At 41.8% G+C, this 20,284-nt stretch overlaps 1 protein-coding gene across 1 annotated transcript in view; it reads right to left on the bottom strand.

Annotated features, from left to right (window-relative positions):
• Window positions 1–2,376: 2,376 nt before the first annotated feature.
• The window catches only part of LOC134213741 (ets DNA-binding protein pokkuri), a 56,319-nt gene continuing 38,411 nt past the window's right edge, over window positions 2,377–20,284 (bottom strand). The window contains exons 2-5 of the mRNA XM_062693062.1: window positions 3,958–5,116; window positions 3,642–3,891; window positions 3,158–3,574; window positions 2,377–3,089 (exon numbers count right to left, since the gene is read on the bottom strand). Coding sequence (XP_062549046.1) covers window positions 2,672–3,089; window positions 3,158–3,574; window positions 3,642–3,891; window positions 3,958–5,116 — 2,244 coding nt within the window. The 3' untranslated portion in view covers window positions 2,377–2,671. The remainder of the gene's footprint in view (window positions 3,090–3,157; window positions 3,575–3,641; window positions 3,892–3,957; window positions 5,117–20,284) is intronic.

Here is a 20,284-nt window from a genome sequence, read left to right as displayed (position 1 = left end):
CTCGTGAATTTCCTAAAAAAAATTAGTGGGGTGTTTCTAGATAAGGAGGAATTACAATTACATGAGAAGGATTTTCGAACGATATTCAGAGGAATTTGTGGATAACTTTCCGGAGGAATTCAGAAGCTTCTAGAGGGATTTCAAGGAGAATTTTTGAGCCCGAAATGTTTCGAGTTGTTTTGAACTTTCATATATTATGGATCCTGGATGCCCTAATAATTTTTGGGAATCTTTTGAATTTCAACCACCTATTTCTATATATGATTGGATCGTAAAGTGCACATGTTTGAGGGAATTCATTTCAGTACCCGTTCAATCTTTCCAAAATTTAGGGGGGGCGACGGCCCCCCCCTGCCCCCCTTGGCTACGCCCTTGCACAGAAGAACTTTCTGGTGTTTTGATAGTTTTAAGCCGTAGTTTAGACGCAAGAGATTATTTTGGTCAAGTCATGCAAAAAAAAGTAAAATCCTAAAAATAATCAAACTAGTGAACTCCGCTCAAAGCTGCTGTTTTCAAAAAAAAAATAAATAAAAAAAAATCTGCGTTGACTTTTGGTATACCCCCCGTCCCCCTTCGTAGAATATCGTAGACTTTTTCGAAACCTCTCCCCCCCTTCAAGAGTCTACGTGGTTTATGGACAGCCCCATGATATCATCAAAGGCCTAGTGCAGAGGTTTCTACACTATTCAGAGGGACGCCAGTAAACCTTTAAAAAAAAGGAATATATAACGTGGAATTTGCTGCTCAGCAGCCGCAACGGGTTAGCAGCTGTATAGGGCAGCCTCTAACACGGACGACCGTGCAGGTTTATTCAGATTCCCCCTACTGTAGGAATGGGCTAGTGCCTCTTGAGCGGCACACTGTTTTGGTAGTTCCTTCAAATATAACGCATATTTATTTGTTTGAAACAATTCTATATTTTTTATTGGGATTGAGTCTTCTTTTTTGCATTTCTTATACATTATCATCGATAAACTCTAAAAAAGTCATACTCTAATAAAGATTGTGATAAAAATAATGCTTTACAGTACACAAAAAAAACTATTGCGAAAATGATTGTGTTCGTTTTTCTCTGACACTCATTTATATAGTACAAAACAAAAAAAAAGAACCTGGCTGTTTATGGACTCTGGGTGTTTCCGACGTGCACTATTCTTATGGTGTTTGCTATTGTTGGTGATGGATTAGCTAAGTGCTAACTGGCTACCTGTTTATATATGCTGTAAACTAATCCGCGTAGGTTAGGGAAAAAACCAGTTCTACAACGCAGCAACCTATGGAAAAGTTTTGTGTTTTTTTTTTGAAAATATCACATTCTGCCACTATTTGGGGTGTTGTATATGTGTTGGATTATTTGCGTTTGCTTTTGTTAATGCGTTGACCCTATTCTGTGTAAATTATTCTACATGAGACGGAAACTTAACCTAATGTACAAATTACAGTATTAAAAAATTACGATATTTACAATAATAATTTTATAAAACTAGTGTAAAAATAAGGAAGATTTCGATTTCCAGTTAAAGCCAACAAAAAGAAGTAGAGAATATTCCACTAATAGTAGTAAAACAACTTCGACCCTTTTTTTCTTCAAACCAACAAAAATGTACTAAATAATACCATTACTAACTCACACATCATTAAATCGAAAACAAAAAAAAATCTGTAATTTTTTCTCTCGAATATAAACCTCTATGTCTTCATCACATTTGTTCAAATTTTGTAAATTTCATAATTCTATCGTGAAATGGAAGCCAATTGTGAAGGAAAGTTTTCATACTTAGCCTACTATGCATGTTTTAAATTCTTTTTCTAAAACAAACGAAAAATATCTCGAACAAACCAATAAGCATGTCGTTGGAAGAAAAAAAATCTAAATGAGTACCTTTTTCCTGGCTGGATCAACCACTTAACTGCTAGGTGTGTGTAGTCACAAAAATAGGGTGAACTCTACCTCTATGAGTAAAAAAAACTGTACACAAGTTGCCCTCGCTACGCTTCTATTAACAACATACTCGGTTTAAATCCTCGTTTTTTCTCCTATTCTGTAGATCGAAAACCACACTAGTTACAGCGATAGTTTTTCGACCGCAAAATTTCGTTTAGTAGGTATATAATACAAGAAATTGAAAAGATGAACCCTTTTCCGCGAAACCCATCGTGTAATAGGTGTAGAATATTTAACTACTAGTTTTCTCTCAGTGTGTTAGTGTTTCTGTACATTTTTCGAATTAGATTTCCCATTGCTCGATAACGATATCGACCTGCGAGATAAACACACTCATGATTGATTAAACTCTGAAACGATAGCAATAATGAGAACGATTGGCACATTTGTTTTTTTTCCGTTTTGGATATTTGTGTTTACAATTTCCGCCGTTTTGTTTCTATCACACGTATTTTTGTTTTTGCTTTATTTTTCTTATTTTTTTTTTGTTCAGTCATTTGTGATAAACACACGGAAGATAAAAGGATAGCCGATGTGTGGACCGCCAGCCAATGAGATCGCCTTTTCGCTCTACCGCAAATGGAAGGATGGCACCGGTGGTTGCTGAGATCTCTCGTTACGCCGGTCTCTGGCTGAGGTCCGATAGCACGAGCTATCCTCCGTCGAAGCGTCCTCTGTATGATGATTGTCACAACAATGTTGCCAAATGAATGGGAGAACAGTTGCCTATTTGTAGTACATTGAATCGGATTTGCTCAGATCCGTGGGCATCATGCTTTCGTCGTCGCTGGCTTTAACGACATGGTGGTGGTGCTGCTGTTGCTGGTGGTGGTCGACAGGCGAGGGACTTCGGTCCCGGTCGTGTTCTCGGTCATGTTCCAGCTTTAGTCGGTGTTCGTCGTCTTCCTGGTGCTGCTGGTGCCGTGCTTCGGCGGCCGCAACAGCAGCTGCCGCGGCAGCAGCCTGTGCTTGCAGTTGTTGTTGGTGCAAGTGGTGCAGGTTGCTGCTGATGGTATGCAGGGATTGAGAGTTGAGCGACAGATGACTGGGGGATGGTGGAGGTGACCCGTTCTCCTGTGAGTGGTGGGCTTGCTGTTGACGTAGCAGTTGGATGGTGGTTAAACCATTTGCGTTCCGAATCAATCTGAAACAGGTAAAAGGATAAATGTGAGTTGGTGCTAACGGTCTCCTCCGAAAAAAAAAAAAACTTACGGGTAACAGTCAACTCCATTCGATCCAGTGCCGTAGTATTTACGATCACTTGTGCTCAGGTCGGTAGGCTTCATCTCATCGAGATCGGTTTCCATCTTGATGTGGTAACCGTTGACGGCACCATTGGCGGATGCTGAGCTTTGTACTGACGATTGCGATGGGTGATGGGGGTGGTGTAACGCGCTGGGCGAAATCGGACCTCCACCGTTTGCCTGTTGATGGGAGGCCGCAGCGGCCGCGGCGGCAGCAGCTAAATGGTGAATGTTAGCACCGTTCGGCAGCAGTGACATCAGCGAGTGGTTGCCGGCACCTCCGGCCGATGCCGTGGATTGTCCGTTTGCGCTTTGACTGGCCATTGTTTGGCGAAGTAGGGAGATGTTCTTGATGCTCTTCAGCTCAGTGGGATTGCGGAGGAATCTGTCGGAAGGAAAAAAAAACAGTTTAGTCGATTGTGGAAAGTGACTCCTGGCTGTGGGGGGCTTACTGGTAACAGTGTCGTTCGCCTTGCACCTTTCGTAGAATGTTGACACGATAGTAGTACCGCAACGCACGAGACATTTTGTCGTAGTTCATCGAGAGGTGATTCTTTTGTTTGCCCCATAGTTTGGCCAATCCCGCTGGATCGACGATTTTGAACACTCCGGTATCTCGACACTTCCACGCAATATAGCTGCTGTACCGTTGAGATGGGTCATTCAAGAGCTGTTGCAGGAAATCCCACAGAAGTCTTCCATCTGGAATAGAGGGTGAAAATAGTTAGGTCTGAACAATGGTTGACAGACTGAAGCAAAAGTACTTACTTGTGTTAGGTTCAGGACCATCAGGGAAGAATTCTCGCTTGACTGGAAGGAACGCTCCAGGAGTATTGGGCGCTGAAGACGACCCATTAGAAGATGAACTGGATGGTGGTGACAGGGTTGGCGACTTTAAGCTGAGCGAATGGCCATTCGAGACGGCAGATGAGCCATTGCTGAGGGAAGCGTTACTGCCACTACTGCTTCCATTTGTGCTACCGTTGGCGGTGGAGCTCGTGACACCATTGTTGCTGCTTGCACTGGAACTATTGTTCAACAGTGACGATACCGGGTATTGGAGCGTCTTGGTGTCAAGCAACTGCAGCTGACCCAGATGTTGCGTTTCCTTGGAGATTGGGGTCAGTGGAGGGCTCTGGTTTTGTTGGGTAAGTAATGGTAGTTTGCTGTCTGGATGGGATAGTGGAAGGGGGTGATATTTGGCAGTGGAGTTGTCCTCATCTGAGTCGGATTGGTTACTGCTGCCTCCAGAGTTACTGTTTTGCGTGTGGATACTACTACTGCTGCTGGAGGATTTCTGGAAAACGTTCTGTAGCTGCTCTTGGTGGCTTTGTGGTGGACTTCCCGCTTGGGAATCAATAGATGGCGCTGGACTAAGAGTGACGGAATTCGATGCGGCCATGAACTGCTGCAGGTGGCTGTTGTGGAAGAAAGGGCTATCGGGGGGTGCTAGGGCACTCCAATTTGGTGTTGGAGGATGGCTGTGAGGTGACAGCGGATAGCGGCTAGTAGGAGTCACAGGGCTGTTCGGTAGATGGCGGTGTAGGGTCTGGGCATCACGAACCAGCATTTGCAGCACGTTGTGTAGGACGTCTCCTGCGCCTGGGCTACGTTCAGCCAGGTCGTTCTTGGTTAGTACACAGAGAGCTTTGCCATTCATTTGGAACAGATCTAGATCAAACTTGGGTAGGTCGAATTCTCGCTCACAGAACCGCAGGAATACGGCGACCTCCTCGCGACCCCAAATCCGTGGGTCGGTGTTCAACTGAGGCGGCAGTTGCGTCTTGAGGTCAGCAAGAGGACTGGGTGGTGCCGGTGGATACCGCCAGAGTAGATCCGATCCCCATATTCCAAGCGGTGCGGGAGGATTCAACGGTGACAATGGTATCGGTAGCAGCTTCATTTTGTTGCTGTGCTCGGTCGGCTTCTGAAAAAAGAAACGGAGAGATGATGATGGAAAATTAGTGTCTCCGTGGACTTGAATTGGAACGGGTTCAGGTAAAATTAAAGCGCGTATACACACATGGAGGAAAACTTGCTCTATAATGGGATAATTTTCTCACATCCCGCCGACAGTTGATCGTTGCGGTGGCCACTGTTGCCTGCAAAAGGTCATAATTTCATTACGGCGAGAGCGGAAAGGCAATCCGGGAAATGAGGACTGCCCCGAGGCTATTTTCGCTTCTCTCGCCCTTCTTTCGCTCGGACCTAGGAGGCCTACTGTGGAATATTGAGTGAAGATGATGTCGTTTCAACCAACTGAGTCGCCCATCTCGTCTCTGGAGTCGCTACCATGCAGACGACATATACAAACGAAGGAGGCATCAACACCGACAGCAGGACAGGCAGTGGAGCATGCTTTGGTCGGCCGAATCGGTCACGGTAGGAGGTACCGACGACCGGGCGAACGAATGAGTGTGTATGTGCATAGCCTAATGGAGCGCGCAAACGAGGTAAAGAACGAGGTAAGCCGGGACGTGCGAGATGGAAGAAGACTGGAGAGCAAGCACAGTGAGATGAAGTGTATTCAAATAACATCCGCTAGTTCAGGTTTTCAGCGGAAATTGATTTTTTTTATGATATGTATAAAAATATTTCTCATCTTCGTTCTTTCTTCGGCGTTTGGTTGTTGGAGAGCGTTGGCATTGGTGAGGGGACTCGCGATGGGGTAAACCGCAGAGATAAAGGGCGTGTAACCGTACAAGGAGAGGGTGAAAGTAGGAGAAGGTCAGACCATCGCATCGCATGTGTCCGAGCTGAAGCTGGAGCTGGAGAAGAGATAGCGCTAGCGCGTTTTCCTCTGGCCGTTTTTCTTTCTGTTAATTATTTTTTCATCATTGCTTTTTAAACAAAAAGAGCTCGTTCTGCGGTGAGCACAAACCAAAAGACATGGGGGAAGATTGAGAATCTCGCGCTTCTCGTTTGTTCGAGGAGGAAACGGGATGTGTAATATGTGTTTACCGTGCCTCCCTTCGAGTGTCCCCTCACCCGTTGAGCGTTCGCTTGGCCATTCGAAAGGCAAATATTTACTCGGCCCATCCTGGAGAAATGGTTTATGGGAAGAGAAACCGCCGATTTAGTTGTTCGAAGAAAACTGATTTGCTCATGCGATTTTGGATAGAAAATAGTCAACTGCTTAGGTCCAGAGCGGGATCACACGTTTGGCACAATTGGGGGGATAATTGTTGAAATGAGAAAGAGTAAACGAAACAAACAGGCCGCGGTGCTGGGTGGTGGTGTGAAACTATGGTAACTGTAGTAGAAGGCTTGCTTAGTTTGCATTTATAAAGTGCTGCCAGGGGGGTAACTCAAGTAGTCGTTTCCTCTTTTGAGAGGTTTGTTCTTCAACGAGGAATGCGAAATGATTAGCGCAAAAAGTGAAAACACTTGAATTATGAATTATCGACTAGGAGGTCACTAGCATTGGGATGGCATTTGTCGTAGCCAAACAAATCTTTACTCGATTCCATCTTTTTCGGAAAATTAGCGACTACTACGAAATGTCCTTACGCACTGAATGATCTTCATTTGTGTACTATGTCACGCTTTGAATAATCTAGCATCCCATGTCTGCCTACTGAGATTGATTTTTTTTGCTTTGCTGTCATTTCACATGCCTACTATGATTGAATTTCAAATTCGCTATCATTGTTTATTATTGTCAATTGAAATGTTTTTAGTATTTAAAGATGTTCATTATGAAATAAAATAAATCTATGTTTTTCGAGGAATGTTATCAACAAATTTGAATGATTTTTTTAGGCTCACTTTATTCCTCAATAGCAGTTTTAGGCGAAAGTTTGAAGTATAACGAGAAATTAAACTTATTTTCCCTTTGTGTCTATTGTAGTTAGGTTTGTTATTTATTTTTTCTTTATTGAAGAGATTTTTTCTCTGTGATTACTGCGATTACAGTGATTTATATTTCAATATAAGATAATTTATAATAATTGTTGACGTAGGACCTCATGTCCTGTTGGTTGGATACCTTTGATATCAGCTTTTGAACACTAATAGCAATCACGTTAGTGCGACCATTATTTCATAGTTCAATGTTAATAGTAGAAATAGCAGGAAGTAGGTTTAAAAAAAGGCTCAAATAATACGACACATTAAGGAACGTCCATAAATTTTGTCACGCGTACTGGGATTTTCTGATGTGTGACGGTCCATTAAAAATGTTCAAGTGTTTCATACTAAAATAGCGACATGGGGCATATGACACTAGAAATGTCCAACGTAATGACATAATCAATGCATTTTCCCATAAAAAATTATAACCCACCTAGTTCTTGAAGAGACATTCAAACAGTGATTTCAAAATAACCGCCAGGTGGACTGGATCTTCACCGTTCCGCCCGTTTCGCCGATGCCAAACACCCCAAACGGCACGCACATTATTGTTGTTTGACAGTTTCTGCGGGTAAACAGAATGGCATGCAGGAAACGTCCGAGAGCGATCGTTCCGTTTCGCCGCCCCTTCCCTGGTCCGTTTTTCGGATGACGTCTGATGTACGCCCGCTGAGGCCCCGCGAGAAGAGTTAAAGTTCTTATATTTTTTTTTCGGCAGCGGCGGCCCCGCCAGAGACGTTTCATTTTGGCTTGTTTTTCATCGATCATGCCAGAAAAAGGAGGAACAAAGCGAAGAGAAATGCCTTCATATGAAGGGTGAAGGTTGGCAACGGAATGGGATGGGAGAGGAGGCCGACTTTTTGACTAACGTGAACGAGTGTACAGGCGCGTCACGGCCGGCGACCCCTTGCAAAGCAGGCGCTGTTATCCGGTTACACTGTTAATATGAGTAGCACAGGTGAGCCGGCACCCTACCGAGCGAACGGGTGATCCCTAAAATGCTCCCGAACGGAATCAGTGTGTAGCTACGACGACGACGACGACAACAGAGAACGTCCAAGCCGCCGCGTCAAGAAATGCGGATGGACCGTGGAATGAGGTTTATGTACGCTTCATTAGTTCCTTCTCCTTTCATTCGCGGTTGCGCTGGGAGTTAAACCGCCCACCCCTGACCCCTCGAATCTCCGTTTCTCGTCATCGTTAACGGCCAACTGCGATCAAAGGACCGAGGGGCCATTTTTGCTCCTATGGTTGTTTTTTTTATCTGTTTCTTGTTGTTGTTCCTCCGATCTCTTTTCCTGTTTCTTCTGCGTATGTTGCGCGCTCGGACACAGAATCCGATCGCTAGCGGAGGTGGGACGCGCTCCTCGGTGATGACTTGTGGTAATTTGGTGTTTTCCCTTCTTCTGGTCGACTTGTTTCACGGGAAGTGAAACTTAATGTATGTGTTCGGCGAGTGAGTGAATGCTCCGCCGAGGCGAGAAGAGGCGATCGAAAGAAAAAAAGGAGATTCTCGAGATGAGAAAAGATCTCGATCTGACAGCAAAAAAGAGCATAACCGGTTTAAACGGAAACTAAAATGATATTATAAATAAAGTTCATAAAGTTTTATTCATCAGGTTGTTTCCATGGGTACGTCCCGCGCAGCCGGAATGTCCGGTGAGCAACAGCAGGCTCGTAATGCTCTCGAGAAAAACTGATAATGGTTAAACGCATCCAGGCCAACCACATGGACAAGGCAGGAAGATGTCGGTGGCACTCGGAGATTTAATTAGTCCCTATACGATACGCGGCGACCGAAGCAACGGAGCAAAGCAAGCGGTGCGAAAGAACATTCAGAAGACGTGAAGCCATAAAAGGTTGCCTGGCGGCTGTGGCAGTGGCGGCGGCGGCGGCGCTGCGCAACTGTAAATTTAAATCGCCGCAATTCCAAGGACTACTGTGTTGCAGGCACTGCATGGCTGCCCGATATGTACGCGGATGGAGCGGTACTCAGCAGCTGCGACAACGAACGATTGACGACTTGTACTGTCGTGGAGCATCTTCAACGATGAGTGCGTGACACTGCTTCCGCGTTTTACGCGCCTATAGCCAACGCCAGAACAAATAGGAATTGATTTTGATTTGCGTACCGTCAGCGTTCAGCTCGTGCGCGTTCGCGGCGGTGATTAATTAGGCATGCGGAAAATGGTTACACACACGGGAAGATAGGCGAATAAGAAGATAGATCGCATACGTCTGGCAGTACGCTCCGGCAAACGACAATTGGTTTATCAATTACTCTTGTTTTGTTTTCTTTAGAACTGCTGGCCAACAGTGGGTGAACTGATTTGTTTATGTAAATACTATTTGTTTTATTTTGTGCCTCTTATTTATGTGCTTAAAGAGTAGGAATTAATTTCCTGGATGTGTTATCGGCTCAGGCAGATAGAAAAAAATATTCTTGCGTCATCTTTAGATTGATAAAAAGTAAATCTGTACAAATTTCAATTTTCAATTTATTTCGAATAACGAATAACGCAGACAATAAGTCTTTCAACATTTCCTTTCTTGAATTTTAATATACTCTGAATCACATCAGATTTGAGTGTAACCATATAACAGACTCGCGGGTGTTAATTCAAAATATAAACTTCTCGCAACGATTTCCTGTTCCTCAGGTGTATAAAAAAAGATGCACGTACACGTTGCTGCGGCGATAGAACGATCTCTGAATGTAAACAAAGTTTCTTTGCATAATATTTCAAGTGCTAACGCTTTGCTTGTCTTCTCCTGACGCCGTTGAGCGCGCGATTATTGTTCGCACTCAACCGAACAGGAAGAGAGATAGCATTCTCGGCTAAAATCCGCGTTGGTCTGGTACTTGAATCGCCGAGTTAGACTCGCCCGTAGTATAAATAAAACGACTCCTCTATTTATTTATAAAGCAGCAATAACCTTCAAACGAAAAGAAAACTGCGACTCCACTCGATTGGAACTCGCACAGGTGAGCCTTTCTCCGCCAGTAACGTCCGCACAGAATTTAAATGCCTAACTTTGATTGCGCTCCCACCGACCGCAGGTTGCTTTGATTGCAAACACGCTTCCTTATTCTTTACCGTAGCGGTTTTTTTTTCAATTTTATTTTCTGTATTTTATTGACAGCCGATCACCGCCGCGCTGCGGCCGTTACGTGTGCCGTGAATTGCGTTGCGCTTGACGCGCCCCGCGGGACACAAGTAGAACGGGTTTCTCCGCGGATCAAGCAGGAAGTCGCGGAACGTTAACTGCTCTTTTCTTGGTTTGGCTTCTCGAGGGGATGATGCTTCGAACTCGTCGTCATCGTCGTCGTTCACGCGTTGTTCACCGTGCGAACGAGTGCTCACTTCCTTCTCCGATAGAGTTTCGATGGAGCAGCAGTAGCGCAACGCGCGTCCTGTTGGTATTATATGGAGTGTGTGAGTCTGGTTTGGAGAGCTCCCTAATCTCCCGCCGCAATTAGAATATACACTGAGCTGAATTGATAATTTCGCTGCCTGACTCGATCGACTACCGGCCTAATTTGCATAGCTGCTTTTCGAGATGTTCTCGATCTGCGTAAGCCAGGTGGAAGTGGAGCCTGCGGTGGATAGAGAAGGCGGTAATGACGCCCGGCGAAATTGTTGTTGCTACTAAATGGAGATATTAATCACCGGTTGTTCGGTCAGGAGACACAAAAAAATGTGAGATCAGATGAAGATACTGGCACATACAGTCTCACGCAAATTATTCCCGATATCGGTGAGATTAATTTACATCCTTTGTTAAGATGAAAATTCCTACAATCTTGGAGTCGGTATTCATGTGATCTATCGAAATATTCGAAAATCGAGTGAGTATTTTCCAAGATCGAAGAGTGTAGTTGTGCTAGAGGCAAAAGGAGCCTATTTGTATAGAATGTAGACAGCACCTTAATTTCATCTTAATCAAATATGATGTCCGTTATGATCTGTTCAAATTGTGATTATTTGTATGCCACAGAAGTAAAGGCTACTGATGACAGTTTCTGCATAATAATTGCCAAACATTTAGTTTAGTTATTATCAAACAGTGTAATAAACGCTGGAAAATGTAACAAAAGAGACTTGCGATTTACACTATTTGCAGAGGATAAAAACAATATTGCGTTCCATTCTATTTGCAACAAATATGGTGGGAGAAAAAATTTGAAATTATTCTAAAAAATACAAGAATCTCGGCCTCCACAACTCCCAATGGCAAATACGTGTGGTAAATTAGGGAAAAATTATAAAAAAATAATGTACAAGGCGAACTAATTGTTTCTATTACTGAAATCATTCTCTAGAATGCGCGCATACGGCTCTCATAAAAAAGAAAAGACCCTGGATATTTAAGGCTTACGTTTGCAGCGATTCAAATTATTTATAAATCGTTACAGCTGTAGGTATTTTTGTGGTTTGTTCCCTCTTGATTTTCTTTACAAATTCATCGAGCTTCTCCCGGGAGATCTTTGAGTTCGTTCAGGAATTACAAGAATACTTCCGTATAAGTTTATCCAGAAATTCTTCCAACAGCTCCCTCAGATTTGTTTGAGGATTGCTTCCAGACATTTTATTTTTTTATTCCTTTCTTTATTTGGTAGGCACTCTGTGTTTCTTAACCGCTACTGTACCGAGCTCTACTGTGGTATTCTGCTGTACAGAATCCACACAGAAACTATTTTTAGATTTCCATTATTCATTATTGTTGTCGTTGCCAGTCCAGCTCGTCGTGAGTCCATTGTGTCCATTTGTTCATGTCCTGAATCCAACGGTCGTTGCATTGTTCGGTTGCCATTTAATTCGGATAACCCTGACTGGTTGGAGGAATGCTGCCAAGAAGAACAAGTTGTCAGTCGTTATCAGGCAGCCGTGACGGTAAGGCGCGTACCCCAAAACGCCACCGTACGCGCTGCGGATATGGCGACTGACGAGGTTTTGGGGCCTGGGAATCGAACAACTTCCAGACATTCTTCGTAATGTTTTTTCGGGAGTTTCTATCGAATTTATGATGTCCTCCGGGATTTCCATACGAAAATTCCCAAGATATTTTTTCCAGGTGAATACTTCTTTTAGAATAGTTTTGGAAGAACTTTTGGTGGAATTTTTGTAGAAGGAAATTCCTTGAAATGCAGTAATAGTTTTTTGCATTAAAATTTCGTTAAATATTTTGGCTGTGCATATGCACAGCACATGTTTCGAAATGGACAAATTGATATTTATGAAATTTGCAAAAAAGAATCCATGTGTCTTGAAGGGACTCGAACCCTCAACCTCCTACTCTCTAGATAGGAGTGATAACCCCTACACAACAAGACCAAACGGAACATTTATGCAGAAAAGCCATCAGAATGCGAGTACCAACCTCCACCGCGGTTAGCTCTTTTTTGCAGATTCAATATCTTTCGGATGCTTGATTTGACCAATCGTACGGCCGAGTTGCCGAATAATATGCAATTAATTATTAAAAATTTGGAAATGCAGAATGAAATCTTGTAATTTAGTGGGTCACCAGCAATTTAGGTGTAATCGATTCGTTGGAAATTTGGCTTCAGCGGTAAGAATCATAATGGGAGGAGTTGATCAGTTAACGAAAATATTAGGCAGTTTTGACCATTGCAATTTTTTTTATCGTCAGAAAATTATTTAGTAGTCGATTGAAAAGCCATCCGCCTCATTATTTTTTTCCATAACATTCACGGACTGTAATCTACATATTTTAGAGGGTCTTCTTGGCATGCAGTCTCATTTCCAGAGTAGTCGAAACAGGGGCTCACTGCTGACTCAAATACGGGAATAATTTTTCTTAAATACCCTTAAATGCTAAATAATTCTTTAGGTAAACATCTAGGAATTAATTTGGTAAATCATTCAAAAATTTGCTCGTAATGCATTTTAAAATAATTCTCCTAGGAATTTCTGCAAGAAATCTTTCACAGATGAATCCAAAAATTTCTTCGGATTCCTCCAGGAATTTCTCTGGACTTTCCCTCAGGAATTTCTTTGAAACTTCCGAAGCGAATTCCTTCGAAAATTTTTGTGGAAGAATCTTTGGATATTTCTTAAGAAGAATTCCTTCAAAAAAGCTTTAAAACATTATTTTAGTAATTTCTACAGGAAAATATTTCAGAAATTTCAGAAATTCCAATTCTTCAAATCAGTTCATAGGCAATTCTTTTCCCTCGGATTTTCTCCAATCATTTCTTATGAATTTTCTCCTGGATTCCCGTCCTAAGTTCTAGGATAAAGTTTTAGAAATTTCTCCACGAATCTTCAAAAGAACTCCCGAAGGAATCCGCATTTATTCTAAGAATTTCTTAGAACATTCCTGTCTTTTGCAAAAATATATTAAAAAAATTCCTCCAGGGACTCCTTTAGAAAATCCTTCGGTAATTACATCGAAAATATATCTAGAAATTAATTTGGAAATGTCTAAAGATATTTAAAAAATTCATTGAAGGAATTCTAAGAACTTTTTCGAAATTTACGTCGAAAATTTCTTTAGAAAATCTTTTTTATAGAAGTCAAAAATTTTTATTCGCTCACACGATTCTCGGCTTATTTAAGGTCAACTTTCCCAAAGAACCCATATTTTTCGACGCCTCTAAGTATTTTTTGAATTTGAAACTAAAATCGAGTGCTGTTTTTTAAGATTGGCCCGATTTTGGACGAACATCGGATGAATTTTTCAGGCCGGTTCACACGTGCAGCACTTTTTTGGTTTTTGTTTTCGATTTTAAAAATTAAAAAAAAAATATGAGTTTTTTGGAAAAGTTGTAAATAAGCCAAAGAATCAACTGAGACAATAAAACGAGATACAATTTTTGACGGGAAAGGTCAATTCTTCCGAAAATTTCTTTGGGGAATCTTTAGAAAATCCCTCTACGAATTCGTTTGCACATTTCTTCGGAAATTCGTTTAGGAATTCCTACAGATGTTTTTAAAAATTTCTTCAACAATTCTTCCAGTAATTCCTCATACAACTCCTTCAGTAACTCTCTTGATAAAAATCATGGAATTCCTTTGTAAGTTCCCTTAGAATTTTTTTGAACTTCCTACAAGTTTTTTTTAGGAAATTCTTTAAGATTTTTTTTGGACATTGCTCCGGAAATTTCTGTAGCAATTCTTTCAGAAATTTATTTAAATTTTCAGAATATATTTTCCAAAGGAATTTCCGATGGACAAATTTCCGAAGAAATGGCTATTAGAATTAATCATCTCAATGATATTATTCGCCCAGAAATGAAGTACTGTAGACTCCGGTTGTTCGACTACTTTCTGAACACTTCAACTTTATTTTTGTTGGTTTGAGCAGCGTTCAAATTAAAAATGGTTCAAGCATAATTTTGCACGTAGAATGGAGAAAAGACAAACGAAACGAAGAATTAAAACAAGGTAGCAAAAAATGCCACCAAAAAATACTTGGAGTGATGCAAAGTTCTTGTTCCCAAGATCTTCCGGATTTGGAGATTTCAATCCGAAAGCTGTCTGGTACAAAAGAATTCGTCGTGGGATCAACCAACTAGGTACGAAGGGTCTGAAGATTGCGACGATTCGGTTTGTAATACTTTTTGTTGAGACACTTTCCCGAGAGGCACACTTTTCATAGGCAAGTTACTGTGACTTATGTGCGACCATATCGAGTCACATTACAGTGGCTGCAACCAAATCAGTCAGGGTTTGCGACTTGTAGAAAGTATTTGCTACTACGAATGTGGCTTCAAACCAAAATTGTCAATTCTGTTTGATCTGGTTCACTCCTCAACATTGCAAGAGTTTTTCCTGCATGATCAAAGTTGTTTATTTTTCTCTTGCTGGGAATCAACAGATCCGAGATCCGAAGAATTCATGCTCCTAAATGACATTAGAGAATGAAAAGCTACGTATCATAGCATGGACGCTCCCTGCGCAATTTCTTTAATTACTAGAAGAAAATTGCAGAAAAACTCCAGTGATTTGGAAAAAGTTTTTTGTTATATGTTTGAACCAATATATCGAACTAAAATATCTTTTAGCAAGGCACAGTGGGAATTCAGTATATTTATTAAGTTGCTAAAGCTAAATAAACACAAGTGCAAGAATGAGATGCTACGCTAAAAAAGTATCAGATGCAAAATTTAAAACAGGATCTATGCAACAACTTTAAAATCTTGGGCAAGTAAAAATCCACCAATAATGTCAAATGATTACCACAATTTGAACAGATTTGGTTGCAGCTGCTCAAACATGACTTGATTAAGGTTATCCATAGGTTTCAGTAACTGATACATGACAATGGTGCTGCCATAGGGTAAAGAGTTTAAATTGAAATTTTTAGCGAATGTTTGCTCTTTTGTGATCGACAAAAATATCACATGAAATAACTTCTCGTGCTTGTGGTTATAACCTTCGTGGCGCGTAGATTGTAAGCAAACCGTCCAAGATTGGGTAACGCGTTTTTGTCGTTACGACAAGGCTTATGCATTTCCGTGCAGTATAGATATATGATTGAACACCTACTCAAAAAAAGAAGAGTTATGAAGTTCGGAAGCTTCTGTTGAAGTTAAAAAGTTTACAATCGATAGCGTGAAAAAGTTCATTACTCAAAACTTGAAAACTAAACCAATTGTTGGGGAGGGGCTATATGCCCTAGCTAAGCATAGACTGCTCTGAGAGGAACAATAAATTCTAACTTTTTGTCATATCGTGCCACAGTTTTTCTTAAAAATAGAATTTAAATATGGTTCCTTTATTTATTTATTTATTTATTTAGGAGCAGGAAGAAAAGCCTTCCCTTTGACTTAGCAACATTACCCACATCCCTTTTAGTTTTTTTTTATAGAAGTAGGGGAACAGACGGCTTTGGCAGGTTTTGTTCTATTATTGGCAGGGGGGTTTTTGTCGACCGAATTTTATGAAATTTGGCCACAATATTCTTTGATATGCAAAAAATGTTTGGGCCAAATTTGAGCAGAATCAGTCATAAAAAAACCCCTGCCAATAATAGAACAAAACCTGCCAAAGCCGTCATTCCCCCTAGTTTATTCTAAGTGAAATCGGAATATTATGACCGGATTTTAGAAAAAAATATAAAATTGCAATAAGATTCTCTAAATCTATTCCGAAGGAAATAAATTTGTTATTATGATAATTTGTTGTTATAATTATGTTATGATAATTTGATTTTTGACTATTTTCTCTATTTTGCTCATGGAGCCGGACACAACAAAAAGTATTATATGGGACGCAATATAATACTTTTTGTATGGTAACGATTAATTACCACAATAAAACAATCCTTAATGGAGTTTCAAAATAATGGATGATTGTTATAACAAAAATCTGACAAGATTGACACTTGTATCAGATATCGATACGAGCATATCTACATTGCAAAGCAAAAACGTCCATTTCCGCATTGCACTCGACTGGGACGCTGCCCCCTTTATTGTCCCGATCTTTAGGTCCGGCCATCATTCCGCGCCTCGCCGTACATTTAAGTTATTATTTATTTCGCTCGATGAATATTCTAAATTGAAATGTCAAACGGTGCTCTGTCTCGTCGTGCAGTTGTTGCTTCGCTGTTCCCGGTGTGTGGCTGTGGTGTGTTCACAAGAGATGGGATGCTTCCTGACTCAAATAATCTCCGCCGACGACATACAGCTCCAAGTCAAGTTATTTAAGAGATTTTATCGCCTTTATTATCTCACGTCTCTTACAGTTTGCCCGTTTCTGGGACTACGGTGCCCGGCTGCCCCCTCCTTCATCAAACAGTAACCGACAACCAGCTCGTTTGCGTCGTCGTTTGCTTGTCTTATTTCAATAATAAATTTTATTATGTAGGTATGTATGTTATTTAATGCTTTTTCTTCGCCTGCTTCTCACAGGCGGCGGTGCGCCGGGGCCGGTCGCACTGGCCAACTTACGGCCACACGATTCCGGCCGAGAGATAGGTTATGTTTACAAAACCGAATCGAGCGTAGTAAGCGATCTCCGCGAAGCAGCACAGCGTCGCTGCGAGGCAGCGGCGTTACGTCAGAGCGCAGCGCAACGACTCCACCAGCCAACCAGCCAGCGGGAGGGCGAGCTGAGGCATTGTTTCTCAGCGTTTACCCTCTTGGGCTTGCAGTTTGGCCCGGTGTGGACCGTTTTGTAGTAGTAGGCAGTTACATCATTTTCACTTTTTCTCGTCGCGATCCGTATCGCCATTTGCCGCATACCTCGGCCTTCTCCATCATCCAAACAGGTCGTGTCACACTTTTGGGGCCTCTCAGCCGCGCGCTGCACATAACTCGCGACGCGACGAGTTGTCTCTTTCGCTTGCAGCCCCCGGAGCCGCGGCTAAGCGCATACGCCGTATAGGCGCGAGACCCGATGAAGGAAGGAAAGAAAGCAAACCTCGAAAGTCGGTCAAAATTTTAAATTCATAATATGATTAAGTAATAGCCCGCTCGCCTTGCAACTCGGGTAACAACCGGTAGGTGCTTACATTTGTCCGACTCGCGTGGCTTCCTTTCGCCACACACACGTTTTTATAGACGGCAGACCTCCTGGGGCGTGCGCTGACGCTGCTAAGTATGTTACGCACGCATATGTGTCCCAATTCAGTCACCCCGTCGTCATCACAACCGAATGTGTGTTATCGTTTGCAACCGATAGATTAGTCACCACATGCGACCCCTCGCCTACTTGGTGCATCAATAAGAATCGACCAATTTTACAGCTAGCTTGATTACAGGAAGGGATTGGATTCTTCGCCGGGCAAAGGCAAAGAACAGTAACGTTCCTAACGGGAGATCTTGCCTGCCATGACAGGTACCGAGAACCAGTTGCGATAACCGTATCGCTTTAATCGCCGTTTTCCGACGATGATAAAATCATAACCTTCCAGCAGCTGGAAGTGCTCCACGTTGAAGACGACGTTGTCAACCTAATGCAATGACATCTTGCTACACCGATGCTCTGGATAAGTATGCCGGCCGACGTCGTCGACTTCGGAAGAGTGACAGAAAAAGTTAACGGCTTTCACCGCGTTCGCCAGTGCGCACTGCTTTCACCTCTCTCTTCCGGTCCCATACTCATATCGACGACTGCTCAACGGCACAACAAACCCCATTGACTGGCTCGTCCGCAGGTAGTTGCTTGGTTGGTATGCAGAGCGGCATGATGGAGACAATTAACGATTCAATGTCAATGCCAATCGATTCAGTGTGCAACCATTTCTTCCATCTCTCTTATCTGCTCAACCCAACGTGCTGACTGCTGATGCTTGTTATCACGACGGTATACGTAGCTCAGTTTGGTCGCCCGCCGCCGACTGCGGATTGTCTTTGGGGCGCTTCTATCCATCGTGAGGGGTTTTCTCAAACGTGATTCCGAGAAGACAGCAAAAAAAAATGAAACAGAATACCTTTACGAGCTTCGGGCTTATTGACGGCGGACTTTACCCTATTTAGGTATTTGCGATAAAGTTGCACTGAAAGGTTGGCTGATCAGCAAAAAGACTTTGATCTTGGGGTCCGTAAATTATTTTTTGCGTACTTGGTACAGCACCTTCCTGACGTCTTTAATGAATCATTGAACTGAAAATCATTTTCTATACCTTATAGACCGAATATTGAGTGAAGTTGAGTTGTTCAGTGTCTACTTACGCCATACAATTCTAATGAATATTCTTGACAATTGGATTATTACCTGTAAATAAATCAGAAAAAAAAACTTATTAGCAAACTTTTGTTTAGACCATGGTTAGCAATTGTTATTCTAACTAAGGTATGCATTTATGTACTATGTATGTATTGTTAAATAATAACTAGATTATTATATCGGTGACGGCGGCGTTCTCTTCGTCACACCGAAAGCGACGGCGTTCTTTTATTGCACTGGTTTTCTAAGGATTTTTTTTCTGTTTTCTTCGGGATATTTTTAAGACATTGTCGGAAGGAATTTCTCTGGAAAAATCTAAGGAACTTCCCCAGGAAGGAAACTCTGTGAGCTTCTCTAAAATATTAATTTGAAAATTATTTTCTGATTTTCCATGGAAACTACTTTGAAGCTTTGAGATTTTTTTTTAATTTCCAAGAAAACACAAATTCCATGGAATTACATGAAAAAATCTTCATAATTTTCACGAAAAATTGTTCCAAGTTTCTACAGGAAAATGTTCAGAAAATCCACGGAAAGTTTCTGTTGAGTATTTTTCAAAATTTACACAGAGAATTCTTCAGATCTTCTGCGGAAGAAAATTCTTAAGAACTCGTGGAAGTTCCTAAGAATTTTCTCCCGCGGAAGATCTTTACGAAATTTCAATTAAAACAGTTCAGAACTTCGACGTGATTTTTTCAAAATTTGTGCGGAAAATTGTTCGTTATTTCAAGGAAGAAAAAATCGGAATTTTGGAGGAATTTCTTTGGATTTCTACAGCGAATTCTTTGTCTATCCATGAGAGTTTTTATTCGGAAATTCAATGGAAATTATAAAAAAAGAGGAAGGGTCGTTTGGCCGAATAATACGTTAAGTCGTAAATCATCAAGCCGAATTGCATTTGGCCGAAATGAACGTTGTGGCGAAACCGTTATACAACGAAAAACAGTTTGATCAAAGCGACATACGACCGAGCTGGTAATTTGACCGAAAAAGCACTCTTCCTCTTCCCTAACACGTCGTTTGGCTGAAATGGTCGAATGGCTGGTTGTTTGACAGAAAGGGCCATTTGATCGAAAATGTCATTTGGTCCAACGGCCAAATTTTGATTACTGAACGGGTTATATGGCCAAAAACATCCACCTGTTTGGCCAAATAACATTTTCAGCCAAATCACCTTTTTGCCAAACGACCATTGCGGCTTTTTCGGCCAAATGGCCAGTCGAACGAACGACATTTTCGGCTGTATGTCCATTTTTGGTAAATAAAATTTTCGGTCAGATGGGTTTTTGTCTAAAGGTTTGTTCAGCCAAATGACATATTTGGCCAAACACCTATCGGCCAAATGACCCTACCTGTCGTCTGGCTGAGAGTCATTCGTCGAGAAGTCATTTATTTGAAGGCCACTTGGTTAAATAACACGCTAGGCCGGAAGTCATCTAGCCAAATTCTATTAGGCCGAATTAAACGTTTGTCCGAAATGGTATTAGGTCGAAAATGGTTTGACCGAAAATGGTATTTTGCCGGAAGCGAAAAGCAGCCGAAAGGGCACATTCGGCCGAACTGGTAATTTGACCAAGAAGTTGTTTGCCCGAACGCTTCAT

The sequence above is a fragment of the Armigeres subalbatus genome, chromosome 2 (assembly GCF_024139115.2).
Source record: "Armigeres subalbatus isolate Guangzhou_Male chromosome 2, GZ_Asu_2, whole genome shotgun sequence".
Taxonomy (NCBI): domain Eukaryota; kingdom Metazoa; phylum Arthropoda; class Insecta; order Diptera; family Culicidae; genus Armigeres; species Armigeres subalbatus.
This window is presented reverse-complemented; position numbering and strand designations above follow the sequence as displayed.